General features: G+C 41.0%; 1 protein-coding gene across 8 annotated transcripts in view; it reads right to left on the bottom strand.

Annotated features, from left to right (window-relative positions):
• Positions 1–5671: 5671 nt before the first annotated feature.
• The window catches only part of TJAP1 (tight junction associated protein 1), a 54620-nt gene continuing 38859 nt past the window's right edge, over positions 5672–21432 (bottom strand). For 6 of the 8 annotated variants that reach the window (XM_088144991.1, XM_088145001.1, XM_088145009.1 and 3 more), the window contains 6 exons: positions 19724–19885; positions 17977–18043; positions 17488–17517; positions 14819–14926; positions 13685–13768; positions 5672–10043 (listed from right to left, as the gene is read on the bottom strand). In XM_088144991.1, coding sequence (XP_088001117.1) covers positions 8730–10043; positions 13685–13768; positions 14819–14926; positions 17488–17517; positions 17977–18043; positions 19724–19885 — 1765 coding nt within the window. In that variant the 3' untranslated portion in view covers positions 5672–8729. The remainder of the gene's footprint in view (positions 10044–13684; positions 13769–14818; positions 14927–17487; positions 17518–17976; positions 18044–19723; positions 19886–21432) is intronic. The other 2 variants (XM_007430726.3, XM_088144988.1) reach the window with 1 other exon arrangement.

Below are 21432 nucleotides of genomic sequence, written 5' to 3'. Positions count from 1 at the left end.
TATTCAGATGTATATATTTATGTACAAGAGATACTCTTTTTATTGCTTGTATTTATGCTTGGGTAAAATTTTATAAAATTCACAAACATGGCAGAGTTTTGGTTGCAAGATCCACATATGGATGGAAATGTTAGAAGGGATGAGATGTACACTGAAAATAATAACAGTTCACCTAAGCATGGCATTAGTAAAACACTTTGGCCGCTTGACTCCATGTATCTTACTGCCTTATGAAAAGCTAGAATCTCCATAGAGTTATGCTGTAGGAACTTTTTCAGCCAAGGGCTGAACTGAATTTCACGTACTTTGCTGTGTAAAGAAACCTTTCTGAAGTCCATTTTGATATACTCTTTCTGTTTCACAAAATGACAATAGGACATTAAAGATAAAAACTACAGCAACCACATAATTGATCATGGAAATAACAACAACAATAAATTAAATGTGGGTGCCACCTGACTCTTAATGACTCTGGGTGGCTCTTCCAAGATACCAAATTGGGGCTGAACAAAACTCCGTATTTCATACACATCACTACCTTGTATTCCCATGTATAAGGCAGCCATCTTACACATTAAGTATTTCCCCCAGTCCCAGGTGTGTAATGAGCTTAAGGCTGTTACAAATACTCATACATCAGAGAAGAGCTCCAAATGGATCTTACTCTCAAATGAGTTTTCTTATACATGCATATTTGCCAATGTACAGTTGACATTATTGAAAGACCTACTTCCAGTAGCCTTCTGTTGGTAAGATAATCAAAGTGCTTTTCTTTTTCTGATAGTGGAGTCAAGGTGTCTCTCCCATTTGCTCCAGAGGCAGGGCAAGGAGATTCTGACAGTGCTTCCTGCACAAGAAATGGTTTCATCCCCAGTTCCAGCCCTCCATTGCCTCAGAGAGCCAGATACATAATCAGTACATCTTCAGCAGTTAGACTTTACTTTTTTCCTTCTTTGTTTTAGATCTTCGCCTTATATTATTTTTCCATAGCAGCTGAAACGAGGATGCATAGCCACCAAAAACAACAGCTTGTTGTCAACAAACACACTGGGCTGCTCGGATAGCTCAGGCCAAGCAAGACCAGCCCATAGCAGCGTGATATCCGCCCTCACCTCCCTGTCCTGCTCCAAGCAGGGGAACACAGTCAACTCACCAGCTGCTAAGACTGCAGGCCATCAACACAAGCCTCTCACAACCTCCAGGGAGTTCATCCTCACTCCGCATGTATCACAAGCATCACAGGGAACAGAAACTGGCAATGTCAGATGCCTAATCCTCCCTGCCCTCCAGATGGAACAGCATATCCCCCTCCCTGAAGGCCATGTGTCAGAGATCCCTGGAATCAAGCAGAAATTCACCAGTTGGGCAGAGACTTGCTAGACTGAGCCCTCCTAATCGCCCATGGAAGTGGAGAAAGATAGGAAATTGATCATGGTGATTCACAGCCAGGTTAGCCTGCAGAAGAGGACAGAGACAAGAACTAGACTGACTTTGCAGGGGGAAGAGAAATGGCACCATGTGAAGTCACCCTGACCTCTCCCCATGGCAGATACACAATTGGTTGAAGAGGAAGAGGCAGTTCTTCTTAGAACAGAGGACCACCATTTATGTATCAGATCTATCAGACTTTTCCAAAAAGCAGGTTTTTCACAACTGCCAAGGAGGTCTGTAAGTCCCTAGACTACAAGAATCAGAACTGTTTGCTCCTATGGATCCCCTGTTGGATCTGCTGGAATCAAGTGTTTGCAGTACCAACCACTTTCTTTTGCTTCCCATTCCCTGAAATATATAATACTGCAAAGTCCTTAAGACAGAATGGGGAGTTCCAGAGATGACAAGGTGGAGCACCTTTCCTTAGCCTATGGGCTCTATAACTTCCCAAAGGCATTCCTGGACCTTCTTAAGACCACTGGCTGATGTTCCCATGGCACTTCTGGTCTTGGAAGCTAAAGTGTATAGAGACGGGGAAGATGCCCTCAAAATATCCAGAGGACACGAGAATGAAGATTCTGTAACATAGAACCCATGAGTTACAGCCTTAGTCATAAGAGGCTCCCTTGTCTAGTCCATTTTCCCTAGAATTTTGATCCTATGGCCAAGAGGAATGCATGAACAAACTAGCCAACCTTGCTGTCTTTTGTGGCAGACATTAACCTAAATTGCTCAGTTCTCAGCCAAAGACATGGCTTCTAGTATGGCCACTAAGTGACAACTATAGATAAAGAACTGGAATGCAGAGAAATAAAATCAGTCCTCATATTGGGAGTGTCCAAAGATGGTAAGCTGTTTAGAAAGCCTATAGCTAATGTCCGGAGACAAAAAAGAAACTCCTAACCAACAAACTAACAAACCCCTAACCCTATCCCTAACCAACAAAAAATACAAAGGCAAAGGAACCAGGACATTAAGACTACATCTCCCATTCCTGCTGTCCCTCCCATACCCAAAGCAGATACTCGGAACACAAGGGATACACATTACTTGGGGGAGGTGCAGAAACTCCAAAATGAGTCATACCAGCCTCAGCTCCAACCAGGGGGAACATTGTCCCCCACCAGCAAAAGGGGGAAGTAAGCACCAACAACTGCACTGCCACCACATAGGTGGAGTCTAACAGAATTTGCCTTCCTGTGGGCCCTAAAGACCTTATAACTGGATTCATCACAGAATTCACCAGGCCCTCCCAAGGTTACTACACCCCATCCCTGAGGTCATGCAGTGATTAAATGCAGTCTGGTCCTGAAAGCCATAAATCATTGTCTAAGCATATAGGTAATCTAGGGGTGTATGAGAAATCCTCTGACTCCTATTCCACTTTATCCATGGTTCCCAAGAACAAAGAATGCCATGCCACCCTGAACCAGAAGTGAATGAATCACAAGTTCCAAACAGAAACCCAGTCATCATGGAGCACCTCCACTGATCTCCTGGTTATCTTTCTACACAACCCAATCTTCCCATCCCACAGGAAGTTCCTGAGATTTGAAAACCAAGGCACTCGCTGCTTGTTCAAAATGCTTCCTTTGGGCCTGTCATTGACTCACAGAGTATCTATGAAGGTGGTGGTGACTGTCATAGCATGCTTCACATACTTTCCATACCTAGAGAATATGCTAATCCAATCCTTAGGTCAATTAGGAAAAAAAGTTATCTGGATCATGATGCAGATCCTTGAGGACCTGGTCTTTTTAATGAACAAAAAGTATCTGTCAATCAGCACACAACCTACAGCACTTGGGCACAATTTTGGACACCAAAAAAGCCCTGATATCCTTGCCAAAGCAGACTCCCCTCCTCCCTTTTTCACTAATCCTCAGGCTCCTAAGACTAGTGCAAGAGCAGAGAGTAGAGCTAATACCAACAGTTCCCTGTTTGCCCAAGAGGCCTAATACTTGGATTTAGTTAATGTATGGCCATCCTGATCATGAAGCTTCCCACTACCACAAAACCTGCTGAGTCAATAGGAATTTAACCCTGCTGGCTTCAGCTGTTACAACCACACACCTGGAAATTGAAGGGGGTCATCTTGCCAGCCTAGGATACAGCAGCAAAACTATACCAAGCATTGTACCATGCCAAAGAGACCAAATCACTCACATGTAAAAATTCACATGGTGAGCCTTCTGCAGATAGGCCAAAAGGAAGGGAACTTCACTGATACCATCCTCCACTCCTGTATAGTCTTCCTATACAGAGTTTTCAGCCAAGGAATTCTGCATCATCCAGCCAGAGGCCATTGCTGTGCACTTAGGTCCAACATTTATGTGAAAGGCCAATTCAGTCTTCCACCAGGCCTTCCTATTTTCTACTCCAGCCCAAAATATAATTAGAAAGGAGTGGCACAAATGATAGGTCAGATGGACTATCAAGATCTACTGTACATGAAAATAACAGAATTTATAATCTCTAAGAGTTTCTTATTAGTCTTTCAATAGCTGCACCAACCAAGATCTCCAGGTGGATGAAAGCTGGCTTTCAGACTAGCCTACAAGGCTCACAATAAGCCTATCTTAATAGGAATTCAGGGCCACTTCACCAAAAGTACAGCAGTCTCAGCTTCCTTCAAAACTATGGGTCCCTTGAGACACATCTGTAGAGCTGCCACAGAGTTCTCTGTGTCCTCCTTTATAAAACACTGTAAGCATAACTCTTACACAGATTGGGTGAAGCATTCTTTAGCAGAACACTACAGAAAGTAGTTTCTAGCAAGGGCTAGAAGCTGTCCAGATGTAAAATCCCACTCTCAGGAACAGCTCTGGTATGTCACACTATAAAATGCCCAGCTCTGCTGAAGACAACCAGTACATTTGACTTACATGAAGCTCTTTTTTCTACAGCAGAGACAGGGCATCCAGCCCACCTAGGCATTGATAGATAGATAGATAGATAGATAGATAGATAGATAGATAGATAGATAGATAGATAGATAGATAGAGATATAAAAATTTCAGCAACTAATTCTACATAGTTTAATCCCTCCCCCCCTTTTTTTTTTTACTATATTTCTCGTGTGTGTCTTCTTTAAGCAATCCTGTTGGTTTGTCATACTGAAACAGGGGGTGAAGTATCTTCCCACAGGAAGCATTGTCAGAATCTTCTAGCTCTGCCTTGGGTGCGAGTGGGAAGATACAATATAATGGGGACAGAGGATTTTGTAGTGTAAGTCCTATGAACCAATCTTTTTCTTGTTTAAAAAAAAAAAAGCAAAGCTATATTAAAGCACACACAAATGTATCAATGAAGGAAGAACTAAAAATCTTCATTCCCCAGGAATGCATCAACAATGAATTCAGAACAAAAGTGATGACATTACAATAGACCATCACACTTTTTCAGTAAGAGCAAAGATCATAAAAGGTCTTCTTACACATTACAGATAAGAGGCATGATTACAGCTCACTGCCTCTACTAATTTTGATACATTGGCCTTACTTCTATTTGTAAATCCACCTTGGCCAAACAATAAAAAATTTATTATTGTATAACCATCATTATAGGAATGCAAGTATGTATCTTTCTCAAAAAAATACAAAGTCCATGAAAACCAGTAGGAGGCAGCAGTGTCTGCATTTTCTCATTAGGATTTTTCAGTAATCCCTTGAATGGTATATAGCAGACTTCCAATCACAGATGTTTTGGATTTCAAACAGAACCTTCAAACTGGCTGAAACTGAGGTTGATGTGGAAATCAGAGATCAAAATATCTAGAAAGTCAGGTTGAGAAGGCTGGTATACAGTATTACTATATCAAGCATTTGAAAGAACTCTAAACCCCAAACACCGAAAGTGAAAAAAACTAATATATGCTTCTAGTTTAACTAAGGATGCCTCATGCTATACTAAGAGCTTGGTTTCTATTCAGCTCCCTGCTAAACACCAAATGTCAATTGTTACATCAGCTGATAATTCCAGAGAAAGTTGCAGTTCAACTACAATCATAAGGGAAAGTTAAGCCTTGGGGTAATTTACAAGAAAAGTTGTATCTCAGTGGTACAGCAATTTTTTATTTATTTATTTATTTTGCATCAAGGTGGTTCCAGATTAGATCCCTTGCATTTCTGGTTATAATATCAATTAGTAAGTGCTGAAAAATACCTCTGATTGGAACTTCAGAGTTTTAGCAGAAGATTCCTGTGGCCTGTTTCTGATTCAAGCCACAAAATAAACAACCAAGTATAGAGACATACTTTTAAAATAGTTTTATTTCTGCCTTTAAAATATACATTATCAGTTTGAAAATCTCAAAAAAAAAAAAAAAAAACAGAAACCCAAAAAAACATCACCATCACCAAAACATTTTAGTTGCAGATTAACAGTCTTGAGTTGGGACACTGTAAAATGTGGCGCAGCTAAATGAGTCAGTTCAAGTTCTCCAATAAAATACTGCCAGAGGTGAAGGGCTAAGAAGCCAGATTACACAAGGATAGTAATTCACTTAATAAATTATACTATTCATTTATAATAAAAAAAAATACTTCCTTTCTTCTGGCTTTCCCCCCAGCCTTTAGCCTATTATCAGCTAAAAGGCTACCCCAGTCCTCAGGTGGCATGTCAAGAACCACTTCAAAGGCCACTTATAGAAGAGTTTTAAGTGGTTAAATGGGTACCCTTAGTCTCTGCAAGGCTTAAAGATATCCATTTTAGCCCTTAAAACTACTTCCAACATTTTTAAAAAAATGTTAAAAGGCCAAAATGTTAGATCCCACCAATTTGGAGTGGCTCTGAGGGTCAAAAGAGGGATGGTAGTGACCCTGAGCTGAACTTTATGGGTCCCTGCTTTAGCTCAAGTGAGAAGAAAAAATTGTTTAAATCGTCGTGTGTTAACTTCAGAATGTTTTATGCAGGCAACCACAGAAAGGAAAACTGGATCCGGACTTAACATTATCTAACGGAGATGGTCTCAAATCAATTCCATTGACCCAATTAGCTCATGAGAACTATTTCAATTCAACTAGAAAGGATTTAACCAATACTGATTTAAATAAAAGGTCACTAAGCAGCCCTATCTCCAGTAACCTGATTTTAAAAAATACAGGAGGACTGGAGCAGGAAAAAATAGCAACCTGGGTTCTGTTCCATGTAGTGCAGAGAAAGTTCTAGGAATTCAAAAGCTGAATCAAGAGAGTGAATGAGAAAGTAAGTAAATATCAGCTGAAGAAGTCAGACCACTAAGTATTATGTAAGCTAAAGGAATAGTGTCTTCAGCAGTTTATTAGCAAAAAATACTGAGTCACATCTCACTAATACAATGTAATAGCTAGCAGCCTAAGAAAAAGAATGGCCCATTAAGAAGTATTTAAACAAAACTATATCCAAAAAGTCAGGTATGACCAGATTGCTGTATTTGAGGAGAAAGGCTGTAATATTCCCTAACAGAAAATTACTGAAATCTCATTCAAACAAATAGCTGGCAAAAACAATTAAGCCAAGTAGCCAAGAAGTTTCTCTGGTTGCATGAATAGCAGGGCAGGCTAATGAATTCAAATATTAAAGTTTGATCCTTTAATGAAAAATTCTTAACACTAGGAAATTAATCCTCCCCCCCCATGCGCACATGCGCAAATAACACACAAAAACATACCTACAAAGGAAGAACAAAATACTGAATACAACTAAGAAACCAAAAAAGGGGAAAGGGAATAAAAGACCTTGGATAAGGCCTTGGAAAGGCACTAGTGTCAATTTGGACCCCATACTGGGATGCCCATCCTCATCAGCCATCTCCAAGGGGGCAAACAAGAAGTATCTAATTTTGTGCCAAGAAAAGTCATCAAGAGGCAAGCTGGCTGTATGGTTTAGTCTTGGATTAATGTGGATTTCTTCCTCAGCTAGTGAAATAATTTTATGGACCAGACATAAAATGACTCAAAATGAGGAGAAAGCTGAGATATTTCTTCCACAGCATGTACCACCCTAACCCACTACACGTTTTGCTCATTCACAAAATGAGAGATAGGTACATTTTCAAAGTTGAAGACCTTAAGCAGCATTCCTAAATTTGGCATCCTCCAGAAGCGCTGAGGCAGCAAATCCCCATACAGTCACACTTGCTGAGAATTTTAGCCCCAACACATCTAGAGAGAATAAGAGTGAGGAAAACTAATCCAAAGGAAAGCATACACAGTGTACTACCACCAAGACATGATCCAGAGTATCCAAGTGATAGCCGAAAAGACAGCTTCACAGACTCAGCTCATTATGGCAAACAATCCAGCTCAGTTTTGCTGGGTGGCTATGGCAGGGAGCTCGGAGGTCTACTTTGGCAGAAAGAACCCCGCATTCCAGAGAATGGAGCCTCTCCCCCTATGCAACACGCAAAGAAATGGCAGAGGTGATTCCTGTGCCTCATCTGCCCTGTTGACCTATGAATATAGTCACAGAAAGGCTTGGAGAAACAAACATGAATTCACCAAAATTTTACAGAATTCACCAAAAGCTAACAGAACTGAGGATGTTCACCCACAGAAGACTTCTCACCTCATTTATATTCTTCACCTGATGGCTTTGTGGGAGACTGAGGCAAGAAAACAGGGACAGAATATTCCTATTTCATGCCACAAGCTGAAAAGGTAGAAATATAGGCTTCAGGTGTCCCAGGACATAATTTGAATCAATTGGAGTTGATCAGTAAGTGTGAAGGCAGAATTTCTGAAGAAAAGAAATAAAGTCAGACGGAATCCCTCACCAAGCATTCTGAGAAAGAATGCATGGAGGGGAGATAGAAAGTGTACCTTTGTCTCAACTGTTCAATTGTTCTTTACCTTAAGAGGGAAGGTCTGCAAGGTAATTACCACCAGATTCAACTCCACACAGTTATAGTGCTTGTGTAGATCTAAAATTGTGCTGGTTTTCCAATCATATACATTATTATAATTGGACTCAGTGAACTATTTTCTAGATCTTGGCCTTCAAGACAAGGAGGACAAGTTGAAGAAGGCAGGCACAGAGAGCACAATCCTATATCTTGTCACACCTGAGGAGTGCTTGAGCTGTGAACATTAGCACAGAAGTGATGCCAGCATACATCCAAATGCATCCTGATGCTAGAGAAAAGCTGTCTCCACACTTCCTGTGTATTAAAAAGACAGTAAATACTTAAGCATTGCCTAGGATTCCTGGCCAGAAATAACATAATGGCAATCGCTTGAGTTTCAGGGCTTGAGGGGCAAACCTGGGAAGTGAATGCAACACTGAACCTGGGCAGCCAAGACCAATCTTCTTCCTCACTCTCAAGTGAGCAAGTTGCCTTGCTCCTGAGCTTGGGTTAGGCTGTCTTTACGATGTAGATGATGAACGCCCATTCTCTTGGGGCTGCGATGTGGACGCCCAGGAGCTGGCTTGCTCTTGCCATCCCTGCTCTGCTCAGAAACACCCTCTTGACTGTTCTCCTTACTTTCCTGGAACAGCATTTCCTGTTCTTCAGCTGGGCTCCCAGATGAGTAGTCTATGTAATCTTTGGACTTCTCTGGTGAAGAAGTGATAGGTTCTGCCATCCCCTCAGTACCACACCCTTGCAGCAATTTGCAGGCTTCGTCCTGGGAGAAATCTGTGCTGTAGTCAGAAGAGAAGTGGTTCCGGCGGCTCCGAAACTCTGTGCTGTCAATGTCCACGCTTGAGTCTCTGCTTACGGTCCAGCTGCAGCTCTGCACTGATTCCTCACCATCTGAGTAGACAGAAGCCACCCGACCTAGCTCTTGCATGGAGCGGCTGAAACGTTTCTGGAGCTCCTGTGCCGTGTCACGGCTAAACGCAGTACGGTTTACTAGCACCTGCTCTGTGGAAGGGGGAGCCTTGTCCACAAACATCCGCTGCCAATTAGCTAGCAAATCCTCCTCGGAGCTGGCAGAGCTGGCAAATGTGCTGGGAACCTGTGGGGGGCTGCTGAAGGGGCTGCTCTGAGAAGATCCAGGAACTCGGCTCAACTTAGGGGAAGGTTGGTAGGAGCAGCTGGAGGCAGAACGTTGACCTGAGGCTGGGCTGCTGGGAAGGGGCCGTTGCCTGTCGCAGTTCTCATCCTCCCCCTGGACTAAGCTCAGAGAGATAGCTTGGCGGGTAGCGTAAGTACAGTTAGGCAGTGGGCTGTTCTTTGGGATCCGCACTTTGTCCTCTGAAAACTCAATTACTTTGCGCCCTGGATACATGGGGTGAGGAGGGGGAGGGGTGGGATATGGGCTTAGTTTCTCAAAAGTGGGCACCTCATTAGGCAAGCTCTCCAAGGAGCTCTGTGGCTTGCAGCTCCCATTTTGCTGCCTTGATCCCTCCTTCCCCTTGCTTTCTGCTTGCCCTGAACTCACACAAGCTTCAGGAAGAGTGCCACTCATATCTACATGCACAAAAACATCTTCAGCCATGGAGCAACTTCCACTGCTGGATTTGGCTGAATTCAGCACCAGTGACTCTGGCTTCTCCAATACTCTAGCAATGATTGAGGTTGGGACAACATCAGATGGAACCAAGGTGTGCAGTTCCTCCTGGCCAGGGCCTACAGAATCCTGAGTGTTTTGCAGGTGCTTGTTGACCATATCTTGCAGTTCATATGGAAGCTGACAAGAAAAAAGTCTGGAATTAAATTGTGTATAGGATACAGCAGACTAATTAGGGTGGACAAATACACAAATGAGTATGCAGAAGTTTCTGCAAATCCAATCTAAACCGCTTGTTCTGAGATATGTAACTAAAGAGCTTTTCAAACATGCAAAACCTACATACTTCTATTTCTATCCCAAAATCAAGGGAAAATATAGTTTTTCCGTGACTGACAAACAATACACATTTAGAAGAAATGGAAAGAAATGTTTGTACTAACTTGCATTCCTTTCTCATGTTAGGCCACCACAGTGCTATTGATTAGTGGGGAAAAAAAAAAAAAAGCTGATTGCCGCACTGAACTAAATGACCAGTTCCTTCCCTGTCCTTGTTATAGGCTGTCTGCCAGGAAGCATCTAGTAATTATAGGCCACTGCCTTGGCAAATTGCCCTAGAATTAGTTCAACTGATTTTGGAAACAGAACCACCATTACACTCTCTGAGAATCTCCCATGGACAGTCTTTCAAGTTATAAGCAAGGAGTATGTAATTTTCATCCGTTTCCTCTGTGCATTCATACTAATAGATTCTGCACAGAACATCCTAGGGCTGAGCTTTTAGCAGAACGGTCCTTCCCTGCTCTCCAAGATGCCCTCCCACAGGATCTAGCTCCTCTTCATTTCCCAATGAGTACTGCAGCAATTCCTGGAAAGCATGAAAAGCAGAATGACAAGGGATCATGAGAGCCAGCATCTATGGCAGAGACAGAATTGGGTGAAAGCAGAGGTGACCACTTGAAGTGACCACCAGTTACAGGTAAACCATCTCCTGTTCTTCTTCATAGTCTTTGTGCCTGACAAATTGCCCTGGTGATGGGCCAGATGTGTTAGGATTGCAAAAGATGAACACTGTGCTGTCAATTACATGTATTGTAATTATGTAATTAATATACAAAATATTGTATATTAATTACATAAACTGATATTAATACTGTAAGGTGCCCAGAGTTTTGGGAAAGGAATGGCATATACGTTACAGTAATAAACAAGCATTCTGCCTAATACAAATATCCAGCTGTAAAAATGTGTCAACATTGATAGCTGGGAACATGTACCAGGCCTGGAAGTACAAATTAAAAATCCCCCTTTAAAAGCTGTAGAAAACCCTATATCCTAAAAGAGTGCCCACAAGTCATATCTGGGGTGAGTAGCTTGGCAGTCTATAACTGCAATAACCCATTTTAAAAAACGTTGAGAACCAGCAGGTGCGTGAATCTCTGAATATTAAAGCAAGAAAGGTATGGCTTTCATCAAGGCAGAGTCTCAATATGCAGAAGCCACCTTTGCAGCAATTTTCTTCTGCAGCTAGAAGAGCCCTCAGGCTCCAAAGAGGCACTAAAAATAAAGGATTACTGTACTTAGGAAAATTAATATGCAAAAGGAACATGCCTGAGAAAAATCTCTCAGTCCAAATCTCCAAGGCAGAAGTTCAAATGCTCCTATGATGCTGCTGCAACTGTGGTAATAAACCGAGCAGGAAAGCAGCACCCATGTCATTTGAGGCTAAGCCAGTGTTGTCCAAACTTGGCCACTTTAAGATGAGTGGATTTCAACTCCCAGAATTCCCCAGCCAGCCACTCTTAAAGTGGCCAAGTTTGGACAACACTGGCCTAAGCCCTTGAGCATAGGAATGGGCCAAACGTTTAGTTCTACAATATTTTGAAGAATATTTTGTTCAAGCGTAGGGCCTATCTGTGTGGTACACAGAAACCCAATAGAACTAGGGATGGAATTAGTTTCCTATAGGAAATTGATAGCATCTTGGTCTGGTCTCCTGTTAGCCTGAACTAAAGCATCTCATGAAGAGATGGCACTCTCATTTTAACCAAAATAATATGGGATTCTTGGGGTGGGGGGTAGGGAGGCTGGAAAGTGTCAGTAGCAACTGATTCTAGACGTCATAGGATAGACATCTTAGGTGAAAAATAAATGATACAATTGGCTCTATTTGTGTGTTGGTGGAATATTGAAATGGGAGAAAGCAAATATTTCTAAAATGGTTTTAATATATAAATGTGTTGTAGCACTTATATACTTGTGGAAGGGCCTGACTGTAATCATGAAATGATATACTGTAACTAACTGAAGATGGACTCTTCCACTAAAAAAAGGGAAATTTTCATATATTGATTTTCATATCTATTAATATATTTTAAACAGATTATGCAAATAACATCATCTATTAATGTTACACCTATATTAAAAAGCTGCAATTAATGTAAGTATTCCTACAAACTAATCATAAATGTTTAGCTGCTATTAAATCTTGGTACCAATTCATCTCCTGAGCCCAATGATACCAGAAGACGTTTGATATATTAAGATCTACCTCGGGGATAATTCTAGAGTCCCCACTATTAAGATCTGTTAGGTAAGCAAGAAGCCCTTATCAGTGGTCTCATCTCATCTCATGTCAGAAATGCAGGAACTAGAAAGGAGATAATTATTAATCTAAATTGAAAAAATTAAAAAACTTTAATAAAAATATAGATTTATATAATTCTTGCCCAATGCCGGGCCACATTAATGGCAAAGACATTTCTGGCCAGCAACTCATTCTGTGTGCATGTCGGTCCCAAAGGGCACTGTAAAAGATGGATAGTTGTTTGAATAGCACCACATTCACAGTAAATATCCTTGTCCTCAGGAAGAAACCCCCATTTTTCCATTTGATCTTTAGTTCTACCCAAGCCAGTGCACAGTCTGTTTAAACATCTCCAAACCATCCACTCCTCCTCCAAACCTCCAGGCAACTCCTCAAGCGGTTCTATCCAATCATAAAGATGTTTTGCTTGGGATTTCCATCTTTTAATCGTTCTGTTTGAGGTTTGGGTGGTACCAATACTTTGGAAACACTGTTGATATACAATTAGTCCCTTCTATGCATCTATTTTGCTCACTGTAAATAAGTTTCTGGTTAAGATTGCCTTCAGTTTAACTCGTAAATGGCTTTTGAGTTCAAAGCAGCTTTGAAAAGTATTCTGTATCTTTTTTACAAAAACTGTTATGACCTGTAATTGACCATGATTGTATTCATATGCCATTTTGCAAGTCTGAAAACCAACTAAAATATACTCATCGTAATAATAAAGGCAGTAGCAAGAACAACAATATTAATACTCAATATCTAGTACTGAACTCTGGAATAAATTTGTGATTATGCTTATGAAATCTGGAAATCTACCAGATATTTAAACCACCTAGTCCAACTAACTTCCTTAGTTTCTATCCTGCTTCTGAATGGCCTCACCTTAATTAGTTAAAAGCCCCTGAAGTAAACAGATTCTTGTACTGGATTACTAATTCCCTTTTAACAACTCATGGTGCTGAGAACTCATATAGAAATGGTTAGCTGAAACAAAGAGGAAAGTTAGGATTAAGCGGGAGGCCTGCAATTCTGTAAACTCTTTGCAGGAACCTACTGAATTCAAAGCCAGTGGGGCAATGAGAATGAGGACCAACATGTACAAGATGACAGGCATTAATTGTTTGTTGTCCCCTTTAGGAGACAGAAATCTCTGAAAAATAAGAGCATGCAGTTCATCCTAGGCCATTAAAGTGATTCATCAGTCCTCAAACCCCTCCAGGTTTTTACTCACATCAGCAAATTTGTGGTTCCGAAAATGAGATTTGTTGCACTTCAGGAGCTGCACTGCTAAGTTACAGTCTAGCCGATATCGCTCCTGCCAAGACAACACATCATGATTGAAGAGACACATCTTGAAATGGTCCAAAATACTGTGATGCCCCAAGCAAAAATACAAAAGCATTTCATAATGATGAAAACAAAATAACTGAGAACTTGCAACACTTCTATGGCAACCCAGAATCTGCAGCTGAAAGTTAATGGCAGAACCAGTCTTGATCACATCAGTTTCTCTCTTCAATCTTCTTTGCAAACCCCAATGAACATTTGTTTAGATAAAGAAAAAATGCATTAAAATGTTCAGCTATCACATGGTTAGCTTCTTCTCCATCATGGCTGATTAAAAATTATGTGATTGGACAAGCTCATTCACAAACTAGAATACTTATTTTTAAAACAGGCTTTAAGTAAGACAACTACAATAAGTGGAGTCACTTTATTAATCTTACTCCCAAACACATGAAGAACTTTACAACTTTACAAACAGACAGAAGTCAGTAGCTAAGCCCCAAGAAACTGCCCTAGACCATATCTAGAGTTAGGGCCACACAGAAGTTACGTGTGGGTCAAGCTGATACAGCAGTATGTGAAGCCAACAGGAAAAATAATGTATTTAATCTAAACAACCCACTAGATCCCCAAAAAGCATCAAAAACTCTGGTAAATGTCTGACAGAATAAACTGACTTGTAGGGCTGTCAGTTAATGCAAAGCCTTCCTTACCTAGAGTCCTCCAGATATGCTGATCTATGAATCCCATCAAGTAGGGAGGCTCATATTTATAATTCTATACATTTCAAAAACACCAGATTGGGAAAGGCTGCTCTAAACAAACTACAGATTAAGCACCCCAGTTTTCACAAGCCATCTCCTTAAAAAAGTTCAGTACCACTATGTTGCTCAGATAGGAGCTGAGCTCCCTTATACAGTGCAAGTTTCTTAGAAGAGTATTTATTTGAACTTCAGCGGGCTGTCATCTGCTACTCTTCACAGAACATTAACACTAATATACTTTAAAAAGGATAAGCCTATTAATTATTTCCCTACTCCTTACACAAAATGCATGTTCTGAGAAAAAGACTGCTTACATTAAGCTCTTCCAGTTTATTGATAGTTGTTTTGGCATCCAGAAGCTTATTAGTGAGCTCCACAATTTCCCAATCAAGAGTTTTCCGATCCATTTCAGCTTTTTTAATCTAGTGGACAGGAATATACAGGTGATGAGTCATGTTAGTCAACAATGGATTGCCTTTATCCTTGCCCTTTTCTCTTCTACACCCTACCCAGCTCCAGAAATCTAGCTCCTTTTCTTCCTTTAGCAAAGGAGGAGAAGAGGCTTAAATAACCCAGGTAATTCTTTTTGTAGGCCTTAGGATACATCTACTATTTAGGAGAGCAAACTGTACTCGAGTGTTTCTTGGCCTCTTCATACCTGTTTTGCCAACATGCCATGCAAACATGAAGAATGACCTTTAAATCAGATATTGGCGAACCTGAGCTTCTGTTGTGCTCCAATTCATATCACTGCTAGCCAGCATGGCCTATTGTCAGGCATTATAGGGGTTGGAATCCAAGAACACCTTGGAAAGGGCGCGGGATCAGAGTTTGTCATCTTGGTTTGAACAGACACATTTTGAGCACTGACAGGAGAGAAACTTGTGGCAAGAAGTTTTAGATATACTATACAGTTCTGTTGAGATATCCTTAGGGTACCTCTAATGCCTCTTTTGCTTGGGGAAACTGTGAAAAACTGTTTGGATCTATTCATCTAAAGAAAAGTAATAGGAATATTCAAAGCAACTGTACTTAATGTATCTTCCTCCACTCAAATTTTCTGAACTCTATGCTCATAGCCTACAATTAATCACTCTTCTAATTGTAGGGCAGAGGAGTAGCAACCTATTTTCCTTTGTCTGAACTTCACAGTTTCTAACACATGGGTTTTAATTTCACAGTACTCCTTATGATTAACAAAAATCTCCATATTCATTCAATAAAAGAGGAAGGTTTTAGTCCAGACACTTAGATATGGTGGGAAAAATCTTGGAAATAAGCAGGTATTGTACTCTTTAAAAACAAATCAAATCAAAGCAGGCTTTCTAATATCTTAGAGCTTATCCTTATTCAGAAAAAGTTCCTGCACCATGGGATTTAAAATTCTATTTTCCTACGCTTACCTAGCAATGCAGGCCAGTATAGATTTTCTTAATAATAAAAATGATGTGATCCACCAGAATGAAATCCATCTTGGAATGAATTCAAACAAAAATATGTACTTTTGAGCAAGTTGCATAGGACAAGTGCAATACATAACAATGACTGAGGGTTTGGGTGTGTTTTTTTAAAACAAGTAATTCACAGAATATCTGAGCGAGAAAAGTAATATTTAAATGCATGCCATACTGATAAGAAATAGATTTAAACTGATTTATGCATCCTAGACCTCAACTATTTCCTGAGTCTCCAAGACCATCATTTGATCCCAATTTCTTCCAAAACAGGCATTTTTCCAAAGTGGCAAAACATAAACATCTTAAATGTGTGTCTCAGGAAGGGCAAGTTCTGCCCTGAAATTTCGGGAGGTATTTTCCACTCATTTTCAAACCCTACAAAGGTACCTTACCTTTTTCACAGAAAAGCACCCCAGTGCCACACAAGTCTACTGTGCCTCACTCAGTCTAATAGGGCTTGCTTTCAGATAAGCATACAATAGCCTTTAAATACTAAGTATAGGCTTTTTCCACGTGGTGAGCAATCTTCTGGCAGCTGAAACCCACCCTTTGGAGCAAAAGGAAGGCAGTGGGTGGGTTGATGATGCAAGTGATTGGGGCTGAGAACTGCTGTCCTAAGTCTGAGGAATGAATGCTGAGGTCTGTCTGCTACTTTAAGCCTCTTTTACCACTCACACTACATATTTTATGTGTTTCCTGCCTCAAGGTGGCAACCCCACCCCCCAAAGCACTCAATGTAAATGAGTATGGTCAGGATGGGGTTCAGGGACCATGCATATATACAACTGAAGGTTGTCCATTCTTGCTTTCTGTGAAAATTGAGGCTCTCAGGGTATTCATTTTGCACTTAAAGTAATATCCTATTATTCCAAAGTCCAGTCAGAAAGGCAGAACTCTTATAGCCCCGCAGAAATATGTATTTTGTTTCTTTTTCCTGCCCAGTTACACTACTTATGATATAAAGTAAGCAGGATCAGAGGCTTTCTGTTATCTCATATATTCACCCTGTATAACATTACTTTAGTACTGACATAAAGTTTACTGAGACCTTCATGCCAAATTTCACTGAATTTGAAACATGTGAACTTGTTCCTGCTCCATTCTGTCTGGTGAAGTATGAGTGCCGATACTGGGTTAAAATGATAATGATTTGGTGCCGGATTTGTACTGGAATGAAAAATCCTCAGTTTTGGTCATGGTGATTGGAGCTTCTGGGAACTGTACTATCCAACTCCTAGTTTTGCAATGATAAGAAAAAGCACTATATCTCTTGTGGATTCTACTTTTCTGTAGATAAATGACATTTCTTTCCTAAGCTATGACATCCTATAAAAATAGGATAGAGCAAGTCATGCTAGGAAAAGATCAGCCATTTTGTTCAAACCCAAATTCCTGGCTGATTCAGATTCTGGATCCCATCAAAGATAGTGCAAGTGGGGTTGAGTAATGTATGGTCAACAATGAAACTGGAAAGGCTGAAACATATGAAGAGGAAAAGAAGAAACACACAAACGAAAAGACGCAACTGCAAAAATCCAGCTTTGACTGAGAGAGGCCTGAGAGGTGAGCACACCCAGCATGTGCCAGCAGCAGCATAGGAAGGAAAGAGACAGAGAGAGAGAGAGAGAGAGAGGAGAGAGAGAGAGAAAAAAGCCATGAGTGTTATGAATGCACACAATATACAAATGTCGGCTCCACTCTGACACCCCACAATTCATGACAAAACCATCCCACCCAGATCCTGCAATAAGCAGTACATAATGACTCCAAGACTCTTTTTAAAAGCTGCAAGACAAACTACAAATAGCTGTGTTGCAGGAGAACTGAAACGCTGTTGCACAAACCACAGAAGACTGAGAAGAAACGCCCATTCTCGGCAACTCTAGGCTGAAATTCTATTCCAAAACTTGATTTATTACATTTTGATGTTACTATATAATACTTGTACCCTTTAGGAGCTTTAAAGCAGCTAGGCCTGCCCATTCTACCCATTATAGGCCCACAAAATCACTTACCAGGGTATGCAGCTTCTCCTCCAAATCCTGATTTGTTCTCTGTGAGGCTGTATAACTATTCTGCAATCTAAGATACAGAAGAGTACCCAGGTTACTGAAGAGGCACAAAAGGTCCACTGAGGTGAAAATCAGGTATGGAAACAGACATATTATACAATGCCTGCCCTATGCTATGCTATGCCCTAAACTCTGCCATGTTTGGGTACATGTCCTTCTTCTGCATTAATCTGCAAAAAGCTTGAGAAAAAAGGTACAAAATTCAGGGGGATGAGAATGGGGGGAGAGAACAAGCCTGATAAGGGGAGATCAAAATTCACTCCAGTAAAAGAGTGGAAAGACTAGAGAATCTGACAGAGCTTTCAGAAAAAACTCCCAATCCTATCTAGTAGAAAGGAAATATTTATCAGTAAAGGTTAATCACTCTCTCTCTTCATCACCTCTTCTTTTCCCACCTGTGAAATTGCTATATAAATAATTGCACGTTTGTCCCCATTACCCCAGTTTCTAAGCTGATGATCTGTGGCTTACCTGTGTTTGCTAAGAATGAGACTCTGAGCTTGGTTCAAACTATCCAGGCCTGGTTACATCTAATAAACTATAAATACTGATAGGCAATCAGAGAGGACCCCTTCACCCTACAACAATAAGGCACCACTCACATCAAGATCTTTCCTAGGTGTAACAAAGCTCTAGATGATGCAAACAAATGTGATGTATCCCAACAGGTATCACTGATTTCAAGACTCAAAGCCAAAAGAGATAATATAGCCACCATCTTGGGGGGCAGTGGGGAGGCATTTTGACTGGGAACACATCTTCCACAATGTTCTGTGAAGCTTATTTCTTTTCCTGTTTCCGCCTCCTTAGGACTGTCTTCAGTTATTAAACAAGGTACAGTGGTACCTCTACTTACGAACGCCCCTACTTACGAAATTTTCGAGATACGATCAGCTCCGGCCCCAAAAATTTACCTCTACTTACAAACTCGCCTCAACTTACGAGCCATTTTCTGCCCGTTCCACATGGTCCGTGGCCATTTTTCCGCCCGTGCCACATGGTCTGCAGCCATTTTTCCGCCCGTTCCTCGTGGTCCGCAGCCATTTTTCCGCCCTGACGCGTGGTCAGCAGCTGTTTTTCCGCCCCTGACGCATGGTCCGCGGACACCGGAACGGATTAACGGTAATTACATTGAACCTTATGGGAAAATTTACTTCGACTTGCGACCAACTCAACTTGCGATCAGAGTCACGGAACGGATTAAGTTCGTAAGTAGAGGTACCAGTGTATTAGGAAGCCTGACCAAAGATTCTCTATGCAGTAATTACAGTATAACCCTGTAAGCCTATCGGTCTTACATAACACTAAGCCAACCAAAAGCAGGACAAATGCTTAGAAAAAAAATCCAGCTTTGTAAGCGGTGTCTGCATGCCACAGGACACACATTTCATACAGAGCTATTTCCCAGATACATAATGATCTACAAGAAAATAGGAGAGTCTTTGGTCTTCCAGATGTTGTCAAACTACAACTACCATTAGCAACAACAGCTAAGAGTTATTGGAAGCTGTAATTCAACGACATATGAAAAGCCAAAGATTCCCCTGCCCTCATTTGCACCACTTCTACAAATGGCAGAGTGTGGTGAAATATATTGCAGAATGAGCTGAACACTCTTTATCAGCTGAGGAGCTGGACTGCTTTTCTCTCTTCTCCTCCTCCCCACGCTGGTGTTCTAAAAGTCACATACCTACGGAATTTGTCTTTAAATTTTTCTAGTTCTTCTCGATTTTGGCCCAACTCCATCTCCAGATAGTCTTGGCCAGACTCCAACTCCCTCTCCATTGCTTCCATTTTGTTGGTGACGTAGGCCAGACGTCGACGCAGCTCTTCATTGTCATGCTGCAACAATCTAAGGTACAAAAAGCAGCAACTTATTTCCAATTAAACTACAGGAGATTTAGCTGCCAGTATACCAACATGCTTCTAAGCACAGTTCAGCTTCGTTTCTGGACTGTGGAAGGTTGCCACAATGTGAACACACAAAACACCTTAGCTTCAACTACCTCCTAATTTAGCTGCAAAGTGACCAAATGAGCTACATGAACTGAACGTTTGCTTAGAACAATTGACTAATTATATCCTCCACACACACACTAAAAAAAAAAAAAAACACCTTCACTTCCACAAAATGTCTACCAATTCCTGTGGACAGAAATAGATAGCCTCAACTTCAAGTTTTCCTGTGCAAGATGCCCAAAACCAAAGGGGGAAAAAAAACGTCATTTGGTAAACCAGGAAAGGAATCACCGAATCATGGAAGTGGAAGGGACAACAAAGATCATCTAGTCCAACCCTCTGCAAAGTGCATGAAAAGCAACTAAACTACCCTCAAGAAGCAGCACCCTCTTAAAAACCCCTCCAGCGTTACAAAATGCACCACCTCCGTAGGCAAAATATTCCATCGTTGTACAAATCTTACTGTCAGAAAGTTTATCCTTATATTTAAGCAAATTCCAAGGGGCTGAAACTCGTACCCATTATTTTTGGTTTCAGTTTCTGTGACAATGGAAAATAGTTCCTGTTTATCTTCTCTATAGCATCTTTTAATGTCTCCCTTCAGTCTTTTTTCTTCCAGGCTGAACATCCCAAGTTCCTTAGTCTGTCCTCTAGTCCCTGTATCATCTTTGTCACCTTCCTCTGAACTTATTTTAACATATCAACATCTTTCTGGAAATGTGGTCCCAGAATCATAGGTGCTACTCTAGATGTGGACTCACCAGTGTGGAGTAGAGGGGAATAAGGACTTCACACATCTTTGATACAATGCTTCTTCTAATGCAACCTAGAACTGCATTAGCTCTTCTAACAGCTGTCTCACACTACTGACTTATGTTAGCTTGTGGTCAATGACTAACCGAAGTCTTTCTCCCTTATAGTGCTTTCAAGCCATGAATCCCCATATTTGATATGTGTCATGTATTTTTCCTCTCTAAATATAGTAGCTGACATTTCTCCCTTTTGAAGAGCAACTTGTTTCTGTCAGCCCAGCCTTCTAATTTGTTCAGGTTAGACTGCAATCTTGTTCTGTCACCCAGGGTGTTAGCCAGATCTTCCAATTTTGGGCCATCCGCAAATTTGGCAAGCAGTCCATCAATCTCATTATCCAGATTTCTAATAAAAATGCTGAATAATACGGACTGCAAGACAGATCCCTGTAGTTACTGCTTTCTAATTTGATGTGGAGCCACTCATCCTGTCTGAGTGCAGTTGGTCAGTCTCCTGTGGACCAATCTTACTGAAGTGCCATCCAAACCACACTTTAATAGCTTGTCAAGGAGAATGTCAGGTGGAATCTTGTCAAAAGCTTTGCTGAAATTGAGGCAGGTTATATTCATAGCATTCTGCTTGTCCACTAAAGTAATTGGCTTGTAAAGGAGAATGAGATCTGTCTCACAT

This window comes from Python bivittatus, unplaced genomic scaffold (assembly GCF_059951505.1).
Source record: "Python bivittatus isolate LINGU-HERP-01145 unplaced genomic scaffold, Pbiv_v1 ctg000020_np1212, whole genome shotgun sequence".
Classification (NCBI taxonomy): domain Eukaryota; kingdom Metazoa; phylum Chordata; class Lepidosauria; order Squamata; family Pythonidae; genus Python; species Python bivittatus.
Note: the sequence above shows the minus strand (reverse complement) of the source record. Positions and strands in the feature narration are given on the sequence as shown.